The sequence below is a fragment of the Artibeus jamaicensis genome, unplaced genomic scaffold (assembly GCF_021234435.1).
Source record: "Artibeus jamaicensis isolate MK-2021 breed Jamaican fruit bat unplaced genomic scaffold, CSHL_Jam_final contig_3230, whole genome shotgun sequence".
Classification (NCBI taxonomy): Eukaryota; Metazoa; Chordata; class Mammalia; order Chiroptera; family Phyllostomidae; genus Artibeus; species Artibeus jamaicensis.
The window spans coordinates 6,357,901-6,379,790 of NW_026521764.1; the positions used below are offsets into that span (position 1 = coordinate 6,357,901).

Consider the following 21,890-nt stretch of genomic DNA (forward strand, 5'->3'; position numbering starts at 1 on the left):
TAGACTTCTGTGGCTCTGCAGTGCTTATCTGATGAGCACTCACCCCTTTGCCTACAGTGGAGGCCACAAAATCCCTTTCCACGTCCCCTCCCTGCTTTTATTATCCAGGCTCCAGCCTGCAGACCAGGTAATGTGCTCTGCCAGTGCCCTGCCCTGCCCTAAAAACTCCTATTCCAGGGTTCTGCCCACCATGTTTTCTCTGTTCATCTTAACTGATTTTAGCATCTGTTCTTTTATAATATCAGAAGTTCCCAGGTAAAGCCATAACTTTTCTTAACAGTGGATGAGCCTGGCCTTACCACTGACTAAGCTCCAATGTCTTTTTTAAAACCCTGACACTCTGTCTCCCAGAGGTCAGCTGCTCACCCTAGATGTGAAGCACATTATTTCCCAGGCCTGCTGTAATTTATGCAGACTTGTATGCAGATTCCATTTTAAATACGTTAGCATACCGCTTCTAATCTGTCATTTTGGAGGTGGTGCCAATGTGAAGCAGGAAGCCACTGGGCTGGAAACCACAAGACCTGGAGTTTCAGGCATGAAATTGGTGGGAGACTTCGGGACGGTCACTTACCCTCTGGGTCTCAGTTTTCCCAATTGGAGAACTAGACCAAAATTTGTTCCAGCTAAAAAATGTTATCTAGCTCAGATGATCCACCCTGAAATTAGTGAGTAATTTGAATTGTGATCTATAATGAAAACACAATAAAAATACAAAGATTTAAACTGAAACTATGAAAAGCAGACTTGTCGGATAGTAGGCAAAAGCCAAAACATCAGAAGCTCTACCCAGTAAGATTTGATAACAATGAAAACTGACCAGTGACTCAACTCTTCTTTCAATGGTTATGTAGAAAATAATTTAAACAAAAGTACTTTCAGGGACATAAAGATAGAAAAGTGTGAAATGGCTCCAATGCTATTGTCAGAAAAATGTAGCTTAATAAAATTTGTTCTAGAGAAAGGTTCTTTAAAGTCATCGGTATAGTTGATGTTTCGCTTCCAATGCTCTATTTCTGCATGCAGAGTCAACCCTTCCTTGGAGTCGAAATGATGACCCAGTGACAGAAGAACTACCTGTCCTGCATTTCAAAAGCCATGACAACACCCAAAGAGATCCTGACAGTGACTCTGACGTTTGGAGAAGGACAGAGAAAGACCCTAGAAGAAGCAGCAAGGTGGACTCGACAGTGATGGCCACAGGTTGTCACCAGCCAAGGACAGAGAATGAGACCTCCGATCTACACTACAGCAGTATTAAGTTAGTACATGTCTGTAAATACACATGCACACACACATATACACACATACATACACCTACACACACACCGGAGTTGGTACCATCAGAGGGGTGTGTGTGTGGTAGGCGTGTGTGTATATCGATGCCTATAAATGCATGCACTGAAGAGCACTATACTGTTCTATACTTCTTGCTAACTGAGCCCCTCTGGGCATTAATAAAAAATAGATATTTTAGTTATTTCTCCAAAGATGTCTTAGAGAAAACTCAGTCCAAACCTGGCATTTTACAGACAAACTGAGGCTCAGAAAAGGCCACTGCCCCAGGTGACATCATAAGGTGACATGCCCCAGGTGACATGCCCAGGATGTCAAAGGCTCAGCACCTCTAGGCAAGGTCCACCACGGGGCAACAAACTACCTCCTCCCTTGGCCTGGCCCCTGAAGGCTGGCTGCAGCTGCCTTTGGTTTTCCTGGGCATCGCTTGACGGGAATACGTGGGGACGCTTGCTCTCTGCCTCAAGCACCGTTTCTCTCAGGGAGAGCTGTCATTCCTTTAATTGGACGCTTTAAAAGTAAGCATCCAAAGACAAGTCTACTTTGGTTTCGATTTTTAAATTAAGATCTGTGGAGTTTGGCAGGGAGCGAGGTTTCCTGTTTGGCAGACACACACGCATGCTTCTGTTTTGTGCGTCTAATGTTGAAAAGCAAGGCCATGGCTAAGGTCTGTTGTTTGCCTTATCGGACGCCTGACATTTGGACAGTGTCCTCCGTCCAACCCTCACAGAGAATGCCTTTGTTAACGCCAGGGCTCTTTCCCTCCTGCATTCTGCTCTCATCTCCACCCGCCGCCCCCACCCTCTGCTGAGCGTTACTGGGCAGGAGCTCCGCCAACATTTTAAAATCACCTACATAAAATGCAGACCCCTTGCCACGTGGTGAAACCCTCCCTATCACAAACATATGTGGGCCTTGCTTCTTTTGTTACCCACTTTTTGGCTGCCAGAGGAGTGCCATTTCAGCTCTCAGTGGGTTCTGCATTCATGAGAAGGGTCCGCAGGCTTTCTTGTGATATTTGCCACAAGTTCCTGAGTGGTGGCCAATCCCTTTTCTCACCTCAGTGACACATGCAGCCACAATCTGGTCTCCCCAGCTGACACTCTGTGCACAGAGCTGAGTAGGACATGTGCAATGCCAGGCCTTGGAATGCTCACAGGCTCGGCTGGGATGGTGACTTACAGGTGGCAGAGGTAGCTGACAAGGAATCTGTAAGATGTGCTGAGTGTGCCCAAAGCCATCGTCCTTGGGAAGTAGTGCAGCAGATGAGGGACAGGCGACATGCCTGCTGCTCCCTGGCTGCACAACATGCAAGTCTGCCCTTAATGGCCTAAACATGAGTATTTCAACTTTTCCCTAAGAGTTGACTTTCCATCAAACATCTTCCCTGACCTTGACTTTTATCATTTATGGATTGGCTAAAAAATCTGCTTAGTTTTTTCCATAAAATAAAAGACACATTTTTCATTTTCACCCATAAAACTTCATTCTTTGGATATTTGAGTATGTCGGCTACCTCTGGCCATTGGCTTCTGGTGGGTAGAAGTCAGGGGTGGTGCTAAATATCTTCTAATGCATAAGACAGCCTCACAGAGAAGAATTATTTGGCCAAAATGTCAATAGTACCAAGAAACTTCACAAACCACTTTCAACACACTCACTCAGTCACAGCACCTTCTCCAGACACTGCACAAATCTTTTTTTGTGTTCAGTTGCATTTTTACTTTTCTTGAGATAATGAAGTATAATATGCCAAAAATGTTGCACATTTTCTTCCATCTTCAGTATTAAAATGGCGGCACAAAAATGCACCAATTTTGATTTTTTTAAAATAAAATGCACACTGATATGACAGCTGACACAATTCAGTCTAACAAAATGGTTTCCAATGAAACTGAAGACAACTAAGCACTACTAGACCCATTCATTGTATGGAAAAAACTAAATGAACATTTTGGCCAACCCAATATAATTTTTCTCTTGTTATGTACATTCTTTACAAGTGATGCAGGGTAATAATGATAATGATAATACTAGCAAATGTTTACTAGGAGTCAGGTACTGGGCTACGCTTACGAGCTTATTGAATCCCTTCAAGAATCCGATGAAAATGCCATAGACCGTTGTTTAAGAAGTGGATCATAGTTCTGGAGCTTTCAGTTCTAGAGCTGAGAAGTCCACAAGATCAAAGTGCTAGCCGATTTGGTTCCTGGTGGGATCTCTTTCTGGCTCCCACAATGCTGCCTTCTTGCTATGTCTTCACATGGCAGAGGGGGTGGGGCAGGGAGTGCAAGTAGGCTTTCCGTGTCTCTTCTTATAAGGACACTAATCCCATAGAATCAGAGTGCCGCCTTTATGGCCTCATTTAACCTAATTACTTCCTGTCTGTCCTACCTCCAAATACCATCACATCTTAAGCTAGGGCTTCAACATATGACTTTGTGGAGACATACTTCAGTCCATAGCAAGGAGGTACTGTTTCTATCCCTATTTTTGGGAAGAGGAAATTGGGGCACAGAGAGGTAAGAAACTTACCTAAGGTCATGTTGCTATCAAGTGAAAGATTTGGAATGCAAATCATGGTCTTCCTGACTCAAATACTCATGTCTCTAACCACTGCCTTATACTGTTTCTGTATACGTATAGGTGTATGCAATAGTTGATTCTGGGCAAAGAGGCAATAAAACCGATAAACTACCATGAAGTCATAGTTAAGGGACTGGAAACCTGCATGCAGCTTTAGGGAGACAAAATTGACGTTGACATAGCACTTTCCATCTTCTCTCCAGAACTCCCTGCATGTAAACAGACACTCTTTCCTGCCCTCCCTGGCCCCATTTTCAGACCTCACACATGTGCTGCCAGAATCGTTTCTGTTGAGTCATTGAGCTTGCCATTCCACCAGTCTTTAAGCCTTTGGCATAATTTACCTCGATATAGAAACTATAACACTATAACTTTTCCAAGGTAGAGTTTCCTCTCACTCAAGCCCAGAAATATGTCTTTCAACTATTTTCTTTGTCCAAGGCAGTTAACATTCTGGGCAATATCTACATTTCTTACATGTTTCGGTGGTTGGAATGGCTGGAGTTGCAGACACAAAGCTGCCCTTTTTACATTAGAACACACATCATTTTACTTGATCTATCATTTCTTCCAACATAAATGAGTAATACATATTATAACCCAGTAACCCCCAAGAAATTCTTTGTGAACTCTCATTTATTATCTCAAAGCAAAGTACTTTCAAGGAAGTAAGTGTCTGATTAATTTCTGTTTGGAGCATGTATTTGCCTCATGGAAAATTCAAGCATTTAGAAGCTGTAATTCCAAATACCCAGAGAGGTGGAATTAAGGTCCCAAAGTCGCCTCAAATAAAACATTGTAGGGGAAAACAGTCAAGTCCAAAAGATTTAAATTTCTTGTCTTGACTAAGCAAAGGCTCACTGAAGGGCTTTCTGAATTTCTCCAAAAACTTTCTGGAGGTGAATGGTGTAATCTTCATGTAATTACGGGGAAGCCCTGCACATCCTTGAGGGGCTGAGACCCACAAACCAAAGGCACAGGGGACACCCCCAAAGTGGAGGTCACACTAGGGCCATGAGAGCAAGATTTTGTCCTGGGTTCCATGTACAATGTCCACACGGGATCCCAGATTTGCCAGCAGAGATCGCATCCACCCCTCCTTCTGTAATTCTTTCAAGTTTCCCTTTGTCCTCCGATAGACTCATTCTTTCCATAATGATTCCCCCTCTACGGCTGAGGATTATCTTTTTGATTGTTGAACCAGACCTACCTACACGTTGGCCTTGATACTTCAGTACAGACTCAGATCACTCCCCTCTTGTGGAAAGCAGACGGCAGAAGAAATGTTTTGGCTGACATGACTCTGCTTGAAGCCAGCCAGGCCTTACTGGCTCTCAGGCTTTGTCGTCAGTCCCACTGTCCTAGTCCCACTACCCACAGGCACCACGGCATTTTCATACCTGATGGAAGTTACCCACTTGCTGCACATAACCGGCCACTTCCTGATCAGACTTAAAGATCTTCCAAATCTTTCATTCTGCTTCCCTGTATTCCTGGGATCCTTTCCAATTTATGGTGATCAAATAGTTCTCAATCAGGGATACTGGCATGAGGTTGTCCATTTGGCCACCGTACATGAGAATCTAGATGAAATTGAAGCAGATAAAAATGCAGGATTTAGTAAGCGAAGCCAGAGACTCTATCCAGGTAGAGAAGGTGTGCATGCACAGGCACACACTTGAGAGAAAAGGGACCATTGTGAGCTTGTCTGATGCAGGCAGTGCTCGGAGAGGCCCGTCCCACAGGGCAGTGGGGTCGTCTTCTTCCAGGTGGCCACACACGCCGGCAACCTGAAATAAACTCAAGCCTTGTCTCAACCCTTGCATTGGCCCAAAAGATTGATCCTTTCGAGGAATCTACATAAAGGCCTTCTTTGGTTGCAGCAGTGTTTATGCCGTATTGCTCAGGGACGTCACATACTCAGATGTATGACTATGTCAAAGAGGACAGTCATTACCACATTTTAGTGGGACTAAAGAATGCCACCACTTAACACCTTCATGCAGCCTGCCTTTTATTAACTTGGCTTTCAGACCCCACGGTAGCTGGTGGTCTGGGCCTTTTCTGAGGGGTTGCGAACCTGTATTTCTCTCCTCTCCCACACTGATTTTACAGTGGCAGCTACAGTCTTTTGAGGCAGACAGACAGGTACAGGTGCCTCATGTTTGTTACTTGTTGGAGACAACTATGTCAGCCATGAAACTTCCAAGACCTCCTTTTCTTAAATAAGATAGCCACTTATCAACCGTGAAAAATGCCCTATTGTCCCAGAATTTAATTTTTTTTTTCTCAATGCTGATGAGTTGTGAAATTCCCAGGACAGTGTAGCATGGCCCTACTCTTCAGGGGAGCAGCGGTCCATTTTCAACACAAAGGTGCTAAGTGTGGAGACCTTTTGTCCCGGTAATCCCAACCTTTGAAATTTACTTTATGAAAATAAGCCCCCAAAAGTGAAAAAATACATAACTCTATTCATTAGTCTCATCACGATAAGAAACTCGAACGCAATCTAAAAGTTCCGAAATGAGTGAGTGCTGCAGTGAAGGGAGTTGTAGAAGTTTCTGGGACAGCCCAAAACCACTTACGATGCCTGAGCCACGGACGAAGCTGAACATGCTTGTCGCAAAAGTGCCAAGTGTGAAAGCCACAAGTCAAATATCCATCACAATTACGATTAGCTAAAACAGGTACGCACATTCACAGATATAGAATGAAACTCCAAAAAAAAAATGAATGCAGTCAATTAATTAATGTAGGTGGTGGAAATTTTAGTAATTTTCTCCTTTGTCTTCTACTCTGTCTGCTTAGGCTGTTTTTATGTAACTAACACGATATTAATGCCCATGAAGCATTGCCACTCTATCCCCAGCAGGGAGGTTTTGCTCAACCCCATGGACCCTTTGATCTATTTGGAAGCTCTCTGGTTTGGCTCAAGCAAAGACCTTTGGTTGAATCCTCAAACTGGATATAAAATGTTTCACTGCATGTGTTTCCATCTCCGCCTTCCTGGTGTAGGCTTCTTGAAAGGCTTACACATAATTAAACAGCCCGGGACCTTCACACACTGCAAATCCTCAAGCAGCACGGGCCAGGAATGGGCTGGAGATGAAAGGGCCCTCAGCCTCCGCTGCAAGAACATGGGGTCTTTCATGTCATCCCTCACCATCACCACCTCCCCTCCCCTCAGCAGAAACCCAAAGGGAAAAAATCCCAGTCGATTTAAAGCATCTTTAAAAGACTCAACTCCCCCATCGCAATAAAAATGTGCATTGTTTATACAAAGACATTGCCTCAAAGACCTTGAGTCCTTGGGCCCCAGACAAAACCACCACAGCTGTTTTGCCAACAATATGGAAACAATTATATATGATCTGTACCAGCAAACAAGGCTTAAATGCTTCACCATTCTAGGAAGGCCTGATTATAGCTGATTAATGAAGATAATCATCTATAAAGCAATTCCTCTGCTAGACCTCAGTGAGAAGATGCTGACTGACTAGCAAATGCATGAGCATCTCTGGACGTTTTCCTCTCTGTGGGCTGTGGAGCTTGTGTTTTTCTGACCATCTCTTGTGGCTGCTCACTATGATCAGTATATTTTGGAATTGATTTAAGGGATTTCACTCAATCGATGTCATCTTTAAAGGGTGAAAACCCACAGATGACAGCAAAAACAGGCTCAGATGTAAATCATTTGAGGGCATGTTTGTTGAACTGAATGGAAATGAAACCCATCCATGAGCTGTGTCCCTGGTTCCTCCAGACTTGACATAAACTGGAGCATTAACTCCCTGGAATGAGGTAGTGATGGGCTGAACTGCATAATTTTGTGCATGTGCTGGGTGGAAGGCCCACCTTGGGTGACAAAGGGAAATCCTTCTGCGGCAAAGCAAGGAAAAGGTCTTTAACTTCTAAAGGGCACATAAGTCAAATGCAACCCAAAAAAAAGAAGACAGATTAATGATCAAGTGAAGTGATTTCAGAGCTGGCATTTAAGGCTGCAAGCCTTAAATGTAAGGATTCTCGAGCGCTTGCTTTTATCTAAATGTCACATTTACTCTGGTCAGCCCCTATAGGAATATCCCAGGTGTCTCTGGGGCTGGGTAAGTGAACAACATAACCCAGGATGCAGTGCCAGTGAGTTGAAAAGCCAAGTGGGCGGAGTGCTGGCCTGGGTGGTCCTGAAGTCCACTGGCACATGTGGGTGACCCACGTCCTGAGGGTCAGAGACATTCGAAGACAAAGCACAAGCCCTGGTGGGCTGACCAATAATGTAGGGTCTGCACACATACATTTGCTTCATTTCTTCTCTGTAGGGTGACCAGCTGTCTCAGTTTCTTCCTGGGCTGTGGAGTTTCCCAGGATGCAGGACTTTCATGCCAGTTCTGGGACAGTCTGGGGCAAACCTCCCCCTGAGGCTTGCTGGTATTTTAAGCAACAGGGTCTAAAGACAGAGTGGAGACAGACATGAATGCAGCTCTGAGCTCCACTTCCCTTGTCGGTAATGAGTCTCACAAAACACGGAGTAGGAATGGGGCTGGAGTTGGTTGACCAGGCAGCGCCTACAACACATCCTCACTTGCCTCTCTGGTCAGCTGGGAGGCCTCCTTTTAGAGAACTTTCTTTTCTATTAGCACTTAGAGATCTGACTGCTTAGCTTGTTGAAACTAATGGTTATGCTAAGACATGGAAAATATTCCTTATTAAAAAACCAATGAGAAACTGGTGCTCTATAATTACTATAAAAAGATGCTTCTCACTTGGGAAAAGAAAACATCAAAATGCAAGCAGTAAAGGCAGTTTAAGTATGGCTGATTCATTTTAACCTACTTTCTAGATTTTTTTTGGTAAACATGGTTAAGATGCTTTTATAATGAAAAATAAATAAATAAAACAATAACAGTAAGAGGTTAGGCACCTCCATCCAGCAAAAAGATGGGCTTTGCTGCAGAATAATTTGTGCAAACTCAACTATTACAAGTTCTCAATTTTTCATGACAACTAGGTAAAAAAAAAAGGCATAACTTTAGTTCATTTACAGATGACCCTAAAAACTCATTTCAGAATTTAAGCATTCATGAGGGAGGGCACTAGGTCATTTGGATTACAGCATCTTTTTTTTTCCTTTTGTCAAAAGGTAGAGATGAGAAAAGCATTTTTATTATCTTCCTTTCTTTTTGAAGTGTTTTCATGGGTATGTGGCTTTATTCCCCCACTGCCTCACGAGGTCGGGATGAGAAGTATTACCTGGCGCACACCTCCACAGCGAGGTGGCAGAATGCATCTGAGATCACAAACTTCCAAACTTACTACCTGGAACTCCTTCAGGAAGGACCCGAATTCCTTCCAACCAACGAGCATGCACTGACTCCCCAGAGCTCAATGCTCCATGCCTCTGGAAACAGACGGCTGGTTGGACACAACATAGCTCCTATCTTCAGTTCAGAAACACTTTAGGTCTGTTTGTCCAATTCTGATAATGCACCTCCGTCATTTCTCACACTGGCTCTGCGGACAGTGATGTATGCAAGGGCTTTGCTCAGCTGGTGACAGATGCCTCCCTTCTGTGGCAGGGAGTGGCCTTGATGAAGCAGCTATGGAATAGCATCAGCTCCTAGCAAAGAGGCTTTAGTAGCAGTCCATCCATCTGCAGCCCTCGCACAGTGCCCGGCACCCCCATAAACCACATTGACACTTAGAAGGTATAGTCAGCTGCTCTCTTTGAAGGCTTTCCGTCATGCTGCGCAGGGACCGTCTACTGCCGTGGCTTGCCTAGGTCCACTTCTCCCTCTCACGAGGACTGTACTCCAGTCCCTAGAAGGATACAGCCCAAGTGGAGGCTGTCAATCAGAGTCCCTTCTTTTCTGTGCCAGGGAGGAGCCTGGGACCGAAGCTAGGATTCCCTGATGAATCTGCCCATTAGTTTTGCCACCCGGATCCCCAGAATTTTCCCTGGTTCCTATCCTTCCTCCCTTCAGGTCTTTAGGTTTTCTGTGAATTCTGTGATCTATTATGTCTTTGATTCAATTCCCTTCATACTTCCAGTCACCACAGTTGGTTTCTGTTGCAAAGAGCATGACATGCAAACCCATGCACCATCAGACCCATGAACACAGGCCTCAGCAGCATGCAGTCACTGGGAGCCCCGGGACACATGGCCTGACCTCCATGAGCTTCAGTTCCCTTTCCCGGTCATGAAGATGGCAAGACCTACATCCATTTGCAGTGACAACTAATGAGGTAATGTGCATACAGTTCCCAGTACAGCGCCTGATACCAGCTGGGAGTTCAGTGAGTGTTAGGTTGGCCTTCTGCCTTATTTGATAATTTTATAATGGCTCAGCAAAGCTCTTCTAAAATAAACCTTCAGGGTGTGTAGGGATGGTCCTCTGGTGCTGCATACTTGGTCGCCAAGCTCACTCCTTCAGACAAAGGCCTACTGTAGGAGGAAGTCCAGCCAGGGTAAACCTGAACTCTAGGTATTCAGCCTCCCAAAATACACACTCTTCACTACGACTTCCATGCATACTGGGGGTCCACTGCATCCCAAAAGCATTTTCTTGGTAATCAGAGCCATAAGTCCACTAATTACTCTTTTAAAGGAACTTTTAGTGTGGAAGCATGGGATGGAAAATCACAAGAAATTTTCCCATATTTAAATGCTAGAAAAGTATGGTAAAAGCATGGCTTTTCAAATGACATTTTGAATAAGAATTGAACTCTCATTCTTATTACAGGAACTGTGTTAACCAATTCACATCTACAGTGATTTCAAAGCACCCCCAGAAGTCTGGTATTATTTATTCTTTTTCCGATACGTGGAGACAGAGACGCAGGGAGCTGAGCTAACCAGTAACAAAGATTCAACTGCAGGTCTGCCTGCGCTCAAAGTGTGTGCTTCTAACCTCTCCTCCACACTGCCTCACTGCCTCAAGTCACTGCCTAGAAAGGAACAATTGGATAGGTGACATATTCTTTATTCATAACTCCCCATGCAAGGGGCAAACTCAAAGATTAGTGTGACTCTGAATAAAGGATACAAGTTTATAGTTAAGAGCACAGGCCCCATGACTGGGTTTGAATCATAGCGCTGCTACTTGCTAGAAGGATTATCTCAATTAACTTACCTAGCCTGTCTAGAGTTCAGTTTCTTCATCTGTACAATGGGTATGAAAGAGAAACATACAGGACAGAGAGTCACTGGGAGAACCACATTATGTAGTGCGCATATAGCTTTCTGCATCCCAGGCACATAGTAATTGGTCCAGAGCACAACTTACCTATGCAAACAGCTCCATAATCTCCAAACGAAATGTTACCTGTGGGTTACAAGTGATTTAGAATATAGTTAGAATTCTAACACAACTGCATGAGGTCAGGAATTTGGTAAAATGAATCGCAGGGATTATATAAGTAGTATGCAGACAGAAGTCTTGGCTCAACCTTGCTCAGCCTGGCCCCAGCCCTGGCTGAGCCTCCCAGGGCCTGCGCTTACTGGGTAACTTTGATATGTTATCTCGTCACTCTGAACCTTAGCTTTCTCCTCTGTGGAGTGTAGAGTGGAGTGCACATCACAGAATTGTTAGGCAGGCCATGCGAGATACGAGGTGCAAAAATGTCCTACAGCCTACAGAGCAGGGTCTCATCAATGCTTTTGTTCCTCCTTATCAAGGATAATATGAAAATTACATTTCCACAGTGGCGTGCAGAGGTTTGAAATTGGCTACCTGAGGCCTTGAGCCTTCATAGTGGTTTTGTCGGTGGTGTGCTTGCAATTAGATGCCAGCGTTCCAATACTGGGAGACCTGACTGAGCTGGGCCACCACGATGAGCGCTGGGTAGCTGCTGCCCCCTTAGACACAGCCCCTCCCCTTCCGTAGTGGTTCCCCACCCCCACAGAGGTGCAAGGGCCCTTGTCATGTGCTCAGTGCTATTGCTCTTGTTTTTCTTAAAAGAGAAAAATATTTCTCTGTATCCAAGTCTTTGTCACAGGCAAAACAGAAAGATCACTAGGTTCCAATCCAACACTCATCATTGACTTCATTTCCTTCCTGGATCCCTAAGCAGTGAGTTTCACTTCCATCCAAAATGGAAGGAAAGTAGCCTTTTGTCTGAGTGGGCGAAGACAGCATGGCTTACACAAGGAATATGCTGTGTTAGTTTACTCTGCTCGTATGCAATCTCTACTTACACAACAGCAAATGAGAGCCCAAGGACTGGGCTCTCGGGGGACAGATAGGAAAAGATATGACCCTTGCCCTGGTGACGCTCCAGATTTTTTTTTTTTTTTTTTTTTACTTTTCTAAACAGTGAATAGTCAGAAGAGGAAAGGCAAGTGTGCTCTTTCCTTCTCTAAGCTTTCCTTGCAGGAGGGGTCACCAAAAGTCTATTTCGCTTACATCTTTCTGAAATCTGGTCATTGTGACATTTCAGACCACAACCGTGTCAAGTTCTGGGTGTATATACATCAGCAGTTTATCTATAATTTAACTCTGTCAGAAAAAAAACAAAACTTTTCTCAGGAAAGACCTAACGAACAGGATCAGATGATAAGGAATCCTTATGTTACATACTGTATGCTTCTAAGAAGTATTTTTCTGGGCATATATAAAGCAGCCAACTGTGTTAGGCCAAAAAAACTATCTGTCAACCAATTAATCGGCAGACTCATCCAAAAAGATCCTACGCCCTCAGAACTCAGACTGACTTTGGGGAAGTTAGGGGGCGCCACACGACTGATACCCGAAGGGGAAAAGAGACACCTGTGCTTCCAATGGTGCCCGCACACCTGAATTCTTGAACAGAGGGGTTGGGGCCAGAGATGTACAGAAATGTGCATTTTACTATATATTGAACATTTTATTGTCGCCAGTCAAAAGCATAAGACTAAAAATAAATCATGTGAGGGCTCCTTGCCGACCTAAACTTTAACTTTTTTTTCAGTCCAAATCAAAACACTCACATTACTCACAGGAACACAAGACTGTTCCCTCTATTCGCCTGCTTACTCCACCACTTACTGGGAAAATCACTGAAACGCCCCAGAAGGAGGCTTCGGTCTCTCAATATAACAGGAAAGCAAACGGCTTTTGTGAGAAGGCTGGGTTTTTGTTGTTTCATTTTCAGACCAGAGATTTATGCTTAGATTTTGGCTCACTTACAACCCATCATAATACTTTGCAGACACAGTTGTGCTCTTTTCCCAATGATCTAGTGACCTTAATCTCTAATATTTTGTGGTTTCCTGTTTGGGGAAATGATTGAGCAGCAGCCTAAGCTATTCCAGGCGGCCCGGTGTTCCCAGTTGGCCACTATCTGTCTTCGTTTTCAATGTTCTCCTGTCCACCAATCAAAAAAAAAAATTTTTTTTTAAAGAAGTTTCCCTACAGATGCTAAATCAATGAAACTCCTACAAAGCGGCCCTCCACACTTCCTCTTCTGGCTGCCTTACTTATCTTTCTTGTGTTACAAGCTCCTACAGGGCCAGGAGTCCTTTCTGACTGAAGCAATTAGCATGCCCCACCAGGGCCTTTCTCCTGAGCAGAAGGGAATTCATTTCACTAAGATCCATCTCAGCCTCAGGTCATTCCCAAGGGTTTCTCCAAAGCTCAGCTGCCAAAGAAGAACTGAACTTTAGCTGAGGGGTACAGGTTCCAGAACTGCTCCCGACTGGGGGCAGAGTGGTTATCCTTTCACGGACACGGCCTGTGCCCCAGCTTCCTGTTGCTCGCACGTTTTGTGTGAGCCCTTCTTCCTGGCCATTTTGCAGGAATAGAAGGCAGTAAGAAATGCTCAGGAAGCCTGAGTCCCCAGGGTCTGCCCGGAGAAGCCTGTGGTAGAAAATAATACAACCGCTGAATGAAACAGTAGTCACTTCTGCCACCAAGTTAGGCTTCAAAAGGGACATATTTTGCTTCTAAGTTTAAGGAAAAGGGAAGACAATGAAAGAGGGAAAATGAACTTGGAATAAACACCCCCATGTTTCTGCCATTCGTCTACCAGCCAGTTTTGCCAAGACGCATAAAGAAAAATGAGAGTGGAGCAAAACAAGGTTGAGAGAGTGTACAGCGATTGTACAAACAATGTCTTTCAGCCAAAGAAAATTATGCCTGCTTTCTTGCAACTTAACTCTAAATAATTTCATTGCTTTCAGAGGGGAACAAGAAGCAAAGCCAGCTTGAAAAAGATCCAGCGAGTTCTCACGCCAACTCAGGGATCTCGGAAAACAAATTAACTACCTAGAACAGCGCACTTTGAATCACTTTTAGTGATGACCAAGAGTAATAGTTTGCCCCCAGTTTGAGTGGAACAGTGTCTGGGGCCCGTGCCAGGGCTCCTTTGCTTTGCCCTCTTCTTTCAGGGTCTGCTTTCACAGCCCTTTCCAGATCTGCTCACCCCTTTGAGCGTCTCCTCTGATCATCGGCTGTAACTGGATTCTGAAAACCAAATGTGTCCAGGAGCAGGCCTGCCATTCCCCCAGACAAGGCTCTCTGGGGACAGAGGTCCTCCCTGGTTGTCAGAATGTCAGCTTCAAGGCTACAGCAAGGGTCACGTCCAAAGAGTGCCACTTGCTTGCCAGCGTTACTATCCCATGGACAGGCAGGCCAAGTGGCCATTTCTTTCTCCTCCCACATCATTAAAGGGACCCAACTAACATACACACACACAATCCACCAACAAGAAACAGCGCTGCAGAGCAAACAAAACATGCTGTCATTTCTAATAGTTAAGTCTAGACCTATTAATCCATACTGAACAATACAGTAGCCACTAGCCACGTATGGCCAGTGGACACTTGAAACGTGACTACTCCAAAATGAGATATGTGATAAATCTGTGAAACCCACTGGATTTTGAAGACTTATTACAAAGAAAAGAATGTAAAATATCTCAATGATTTCTTAATATTGATTGCATGTTGATATGATAATATTTTGGATATATTGGGTTAAAAAATGTTATTGAAACTAATTTTACCTGTTTCTTTTTGTCTTTTTCATGTGCCTTCTAAAAAATTTAAATGTACATGGGTAGCTTGCATCCTCCTTGTATTAGACAGCACCCATAGACCTTGGGTTTGGTATGTCCCACAAAGGTAATCGGTCCCTTGGCAACAGTTGCCAAATGACAGATGACACTTGCAAAGGCAGCCACTTTTAGAGGCACACCCTGCAGTTCAAGAGGCTGGGTTAAGCTAATCGGAAACGAGTTCACGTGGAGGTGTGGAAGGTGCTCCTGCAGCCTCTGTGACCACAGGAGGAGTAGACAGGAGCTGTAGGAAGGCCCTTTGCCGTCAAGTCCATGAACCAGCTCTCTGCTCCCCAATATTATCAACACCTCTCAAGTTCAAAAAATAGTAGGACTGCATAACACTGAGTGGATTGAGTGGATCCATCAGAGATCTTGAGGGGAGCCCTGCCTGGCATCACTCAGTGGATTGAGTGCTAGCCTGTGAACCGAAAGGTCACTGGTTTGATTCCTGATCAGGGCACATTCCTAATACAATGTATAATTCCTAAGGCGATATAAATGCCATGTAAATAATGCCAACTGGCATGCAAGAGGCAACCGACTGTTTTTCTTGCACATCGATGTTTCTCTCCCTCTCTTTCTCCCTCCCTTCCCCTCTTTCCAAAAATAAATAAATAAAATCATTTTTTAAAAAGGTCTTAAGGGGAAAAATTGGCAAGGTGATTCCCTTTGGGACTACGAAGTGTCCCTGCTACTCTACCTTCCTTTATGCCCAGGACCACCCTGCTGAAGTTATCAGAAGGTCATCAGAACGTAGGGTGGCCTTGTCATAGGAGAAATGCTGGACAACCTGCAGAGGTAGAGGGGTATAGGTGTTCAGAAGCTCTTCTAGGAACATGGGCTGTGGGAAGTCAGACTTTGGAGTGTCCTGTGAGCAGAGTCCTCAGCAAGAAACAGCCCACCTTGGACTCAGCTGGCCTTGAGATGCACCAGACCCATCGACATCCCCTTCTCCCATAACAAACTTGCCTTCCAGTGAGAGAGAAAGTTCTAGTTGTCTGTGAATGAAGATCCCTCTGCTTTTCTCTTAGGAGAAAACTGAGAGTAAGTAGGCACTCTGCCAAAGAGCCAGAAAAACCATTTCTGCAAGTCTACTTTCCACCCGTGCTTATCCACCCCCAGGTGAAAAGAAAAGTTAGTGAAAGGTTTCCAACCAGGCTGATCTCGTGAAAGGAGGAAAGTACCTGTTTGCACAGCTCACTTTTCCTTACCAAATCAGAAACAAAAGCCCAGCTAATGCTCTGTGCTCTTTAGGATCTCATCTACACAGGAAGACCTGCTACCAGGCAGGTGCAAGGTTCTCTGCCCCATACTCTCAATGGTGCTATTCATCAAAGCCACCCCATTAGCCTGCAATTAGTTTTTTTTCTCCCCAAAACACAACTTCCCCTTGTTTGGTAAGTAAAGCATCCCTTTCCATTTTCTTTGCTGAGAATGTCAGATAGGCTCAAAAGGATTGTGCAAGTCCCTGTAACAAATACGGGGACTGTCAGGAGGCTGAAGAAACAGACGTGAATGTTCAGAATGGAAGAAGCACAGGGAGACAGGAAAATCAGGACAGAGGATATCAGGGGCTCCCGTGCAGGGCTCTTCTTTCAAAAAGCTTGCTCAAAGTTTCTGGCTTCCACTCAGTCACATGTCATTCAGTGCAGGAAGCCTGTGCTGTGGGGTTGACTGTCACCCAGGGACAGACTTGGGAGTTTCCCATCCTAAGCAGGTGCCATCGATGGCACAGACTGAGCCACGCGGGGCTGTAGTTGGAGGACTTCTACAGAGCAGGCCAGGCAAAGCCAGGGATGCAAAGCCCTTAGGAGGAGCCCTAGAGGTTGGAACCGGGGCTTCCTCAGACACTGGGGCGGGTGGGAAGGTGCCTTCCTGTCTGGACTAATGCCACTGAATGAAGTCACCCGTGCCCAGGGGGAAGAGGAAACTGCAGCGGAAAGAGCGCTGGGCCTGCAGTCACATCTTGTGGCAAATGGACTCGAGGATCACAATCAGAAAAGCCGAAGGCTGACTTTGCATTCTGGCTCTATGACACCTAATATGTGACTCTAACTTAGAGACCAAATGAGCTCCCCGGTGCCATAATGTTTGCTAATGCAGTAAATGTTAACGAAAGTTATGATCCTGTTTTCTTTCTTAAATAAAAAGGTAGAGCTTAACTATTCTGCTCCCTTGTGCCCAGGGAGGGCGGTGGGCACACACTGCTTTGGACACCACCAGCTTCCAATGGTCCGGTCTTGTTGGACATTTGCATCATAGGTTTGCATCTTCTGCTCTACTCTGACCCACTGAATAGATGGAGAGGCCTGCTTACATTTATTGTTCACAAGCTGCTCCTCATTGTATCCGTAAAAGAATAGTCACCTTGCCCTCTGTCTTTTCAAAGTAAAATGAATTGATGTGATAGCCTTTGTTTAATAGCAATTGGATTTCATAGTAACTGGATTTAAATACAGTCACTCCTCCGTATGTATAGGGGATTGGTTACTGGTCCCCTGCAGATATCAAAATCTGAGGGTGCCCAAGTCTCTTATGTAAAATGGTATGATATTTTCATATAACATACGTACATTCTCCTGTATACCTTAAATTACTCTAGACTGCTTATAATTCCTAATACATTCTAAATGCCATGTAAATAGTTGGTATACTGTATTGTTTGGGGAATAATGACAAGGAAAAAAATGTCTGTACATGTTCAGTACAGATGCAGCCATCGTTGGCCTAACTACATGGGACATGTCAGCAACAACATAATTTTTCTCTCGAATATTTTTGATCCATGGTAGGTCAACTATTCAGAGGCAGAGCCCATAGCAGTGGTGGGCCAACTGTGTGCATTTCTGAGCTTATTGATCTTAGATCCCTGGCAGCTGCATAGCAAATGGTATTGCCACTTAATATCTTTCTCCTTGCACCACCCTCGCCCTGCCATATTTGGGTGACGCCAAAATGAATTCTACTTTCCCTGTTGCCATAGATCACCAATGTACCTTCTCATGTTTTGAGCATGATCTACCTTCAAACAAACAAAAAAAAACCCTTGTAAAATGATGGCAGTGCTCACCATGCGAAGCGATTTCAAACAAGCCAGTCTGCACAGCAACAGCATGCAGTATCAAAGGGCTTTAAAAAAGGAGAAAAAAAAAACAAAAAATACACTCATTTGAACATTTGATCCCAACATAAGTATGAAGAACAGACTAGAAAATGTGTCAAAAGCATGGCAACTTTGAGTGAAATCAAAGTCTGTCTTATAATGTATGGTTAGTCTCTTTTCCCTTTATTCTTTGAAATGGTTAAAAATCAAAGAAGCCCAGATGTACGTCTCATTAAACAAACAAACAAAAAAGCGGATGCTACTCTTGCACTTGGATTGTAACTGAAGCAGGTAAAGTGAATTCACAAGGCACTCTGCAGTAGAAATGTATACTATTTATTTGCCTGTAAAGTGTCAGTTGCTTATCTGTCCCAGGATTAGCTTCCCTGTTTTCCGCTATGCTTCACTGGGAGCTAAGCCACTTCCTCCTCCCAGACATTTTTCACGGAGTGGCACTGGCATCCCCTGCACTGTCTTCAAAGGGTTTGGAAGAAAGTCAGCACCTCAGCTTCCAGTCAACAAAGCCAGACTTTTCCCATCATGGTTTCACAGGAGCTAGGGATCTAACTGTGCAGCTGAAGAATCAGGCTGACTTAAGTGGTACATTTTTCTTGGTGTGCTAGACACTTATCAAATCTAGTTTCCTGGTCACTTTCCCCATTGACATTTTACTGTCAGAAGATATTATGAAGGGAAATCCCAAAGGCAATTAGAATGACTGCTAAAATGACTTTGTTTTACTAGAAATATTTATCTTTCAAACTTTTAAGTCACATCCATTCATCAGGAACTGCCTATTTCTAAACGAAGACCTTTTGATAGCCTAGGACAAGTAAATAAAACTCTTAACGACCTGGGTGTTAAGATTTCAGTCTGGTGGTGGAGCTGAGAAACATTAAGATCCCCAATTCTGAAGATGCAATTAGTTGAAACTTAATGAGCTGCAGAATGATAAGTGACAGGGAAATGTAACTTTATAGTTACAATTTCCTGACTACAGGAACTTTTAAACACAGCAAACTAAGCCCTGCCCCAGGGCAACTTAACCTTTCAAAGTCTAATAATGTGGAAGTTGAGAACTGGCATTTGGAGATGGTGCCTCTTAAAATTATGGTGGTCTTCTAGACAACTTCGTAACAGAGATGGCCTCAAATCCATGGCCATTTTTTTTACTTTGAATACAAATGACCTTTATGTTATAGGGCTGTGGCTCCTGTTTGTTAAAACGAAGGTTTCACACAGGAAGTGCTCACACACTCACGCACATGCACATTCTCATGTCTTTGAAAATATAGTGCATATATTTTTAGAAAGGCAAGAACTATAACCAGACAAAGAAAGAAGTTAAAAACCTATTCTGAGTCTTTAGCAAGAGCCTTTGCAAGAACAATGTAACCTCTCTATCAGAAAGTACTAAAGCCCAGGGGACCTTTACGAAGAGCAGAGTTTTCAAAGCCAACAGCTCTCATGGAGTATGACTTGCATTTCTTAGATTTTAGAGATGCCCTGTCCATCCCATGTAACATTTTGTCAGTGTTAAAATCAGGATACACCTTACAATCAGTGTATAAGAGTGGCTTTGTTTTTGTTTTTTAAAGAATCGCTGCTTGACCCTGGCTGGTGTTGCTCAGTGGATTGAGTGCAGGCCTATGAATCAGAGGATAGCAGTTCGATTCCCAGTCAGGGCACATGCCTGGGTTGCAGGCCAGTTCCCAGCAGGGGATGCAGGAGAGGCAACCATACATTGATATTTCTCTCCTTCCCTTCCCCTCTAAAGATAAATAAATAAAATCTTTAATTTTTTTTAAATTAAAAAAAAAAGCTGCTTGAAAGAGGAAGGAATACCATGCTTTGCATGGTGAGCACTGCCATCATTTTACAAGGGTTTTTTTGTTTGTTTGTTTGAAGGTAGATTGTGCTCAAAACATACGTAATCAATGTAATTAGTGTGGCAAATCACTTGCAGTTAGTAAAATTAAATATGAGCTTATTATAAAGACAGCTTATGGAATAAATAACAGACCATCTGTCTTTCTAGCACTTTGTGCTTTTTTCTCTCCCTGCATTCCGCCTTTCCTCCTTCCCTCATCCGTCCTTCCCTTCCTTTCTTCCCAGTTCCTTGCACACTACTACGTGATTGTTGCTATGCCAGGATAGTTGCTGCACTAAATCAGAAATCTGGTGGAGGGGCAGTGATCAAGTATTGTTTGCAAGCTTTCCAGGTGCTTCTAATGCAAAGAGGCCAAAGCCCAGCACCAGACCTAGGACATGTGTAGGGAGGGGCTCAATCGGTTCCAGGCTGGTAATGAATTCTAGCATACAATGGAGGCGAATAAACAATGCCTACAGGTGTTTGACTTTCTCAGATTTTTCATTGCTAAATTCAACAAAAATGTAAGTTTGTAACAGGATGCAGCCAAGAGGGTCCCCAAATAGGGATTTGTAATTGGGTCCGGAATTCAGGCTGTTCAGAAAATATTAGAAAAATATATACATATAGGATGTCCTCACCCCCACAAGTCTGAGCTGGGAGATGGGACTCATGGAGCAGGGCCATTTAGAGTAGTTTTGAATAGCAACAGTTTTGCAGGTAACCTCTAGAACGGTCATTTAACATAACTATAACCTTTAACTGGTTTCATAGATATGTTAAACAGCTGTGGCCGTGCTTTGAGCCAGGGGGATGGGAGTGACTTCAACCCATGATATTAGGGGGAGGCAACTCCTTCTGGTTACAGCACCTGTGTGAGAGCTTGGAGATGATTGGCTCCACACCACTGGGCTACGCCTGCTCGGACGTACTATGGCAGCCCAGTAAAGCTGGAAGAATATGGGAATGCTGGCAGGTGTAACTGATTGTGGGAGGAGTTAGAAATGGTGTGGCAGAGGAAGACTGGAGGTGGGATTTAAATCCAGGTGCTGCAGCTATGCGTAGCTTTTTTGGGGACCACTCGGCTTTGGTGAAAGTTGTGACCATGCAGCTTTAAGGTGCTCCCTTTTCCCACACGGCTTAGGAAGCAGGAGAGATTTTGCCTGGAAGAAAAGGGGGAAAGGATTCTTGCTGGTGGGCCATGAAAAGGTGCCCCACGGTTTTGGATTAACTGGAGATCATGGTGGTGACGCAGCTGATGGTGCTGGAACTGAGCGTCTGCCTGAACCATGGACTTCCACTTCTTTTCCTGAGATAAGGTACCCTGGACTGGGCAGAGGGAGAAGGAAGGACTGTGCATTTGTGGGCATTCTAAAGGACTTCAGTATTTTTAATGAAGACATTCAGTCATTACTCTCAGTCTACATAACTTTTTAAATAAGTAATGCCTTTCCTTTTCACCAATCTCTGGCACTGAGAAATGTCTTTCCCTGGTGGCGGGCAAGGCGAACCTAGTACGGGGAGGGGGTTGCCCTGGAGCACAAGGGTGGGTCCATTCGGTAATAGTATATCATTCACCTCTGCTCCCCAGGTCTGTTCTGTGAGACGTTCATAATCAAAAATCACGTAACACACAAGTAAACAGGCCTGTTCTTTTAGTCTGTTGGTCTGTTCTCCAGCCAGTGCTGTTCTGTCCCGATGACTGTAGTTCCCTAGCAAGTCTTCAAGTGCAGCAGTGCCATTTCTCTGACTTGCTCTTCTCTTTCAGTATTGAGTTGGCTGTTCTGAGTTTCTTGCCTCTCCAAAGAAACTTTAAAATGATTTTGTCAATATCCATAAAAGTAACTCACTACAATTTTAATTACAATTACATTGAATGTATAGTATAGATCAAGCTGTGAAGAATGGTAGTTACCTGGATGAATCCTAAAAATCCTGATACCATTGTGACCTGACTGAATCATGAAGCCTTCCAATAGCCCAACAGATTATTTCTCATTCTAG

General features: G+C 44.1%; 1 protein-coding gene across 1 annotated transcript in view; it reads right to left on the reverse strand.

Annotated features, from left to right (window-relative positions):
* CPVL (carboxypeptidase vitellogenic like) overlaps window positions 1–21,890 on the reverse strand; it is a 94,170-nt gene that overhangs the window by 15,108 nt on the left and 57,172 nt on the right. Inside the window, 1 exon segment of the mRNA XM_053663618.1 lies at window positions 5,283–5,465. Coding sequence (XP_053519593.1) covers window positions 5,283–5,465 — 183 coding nt within the window.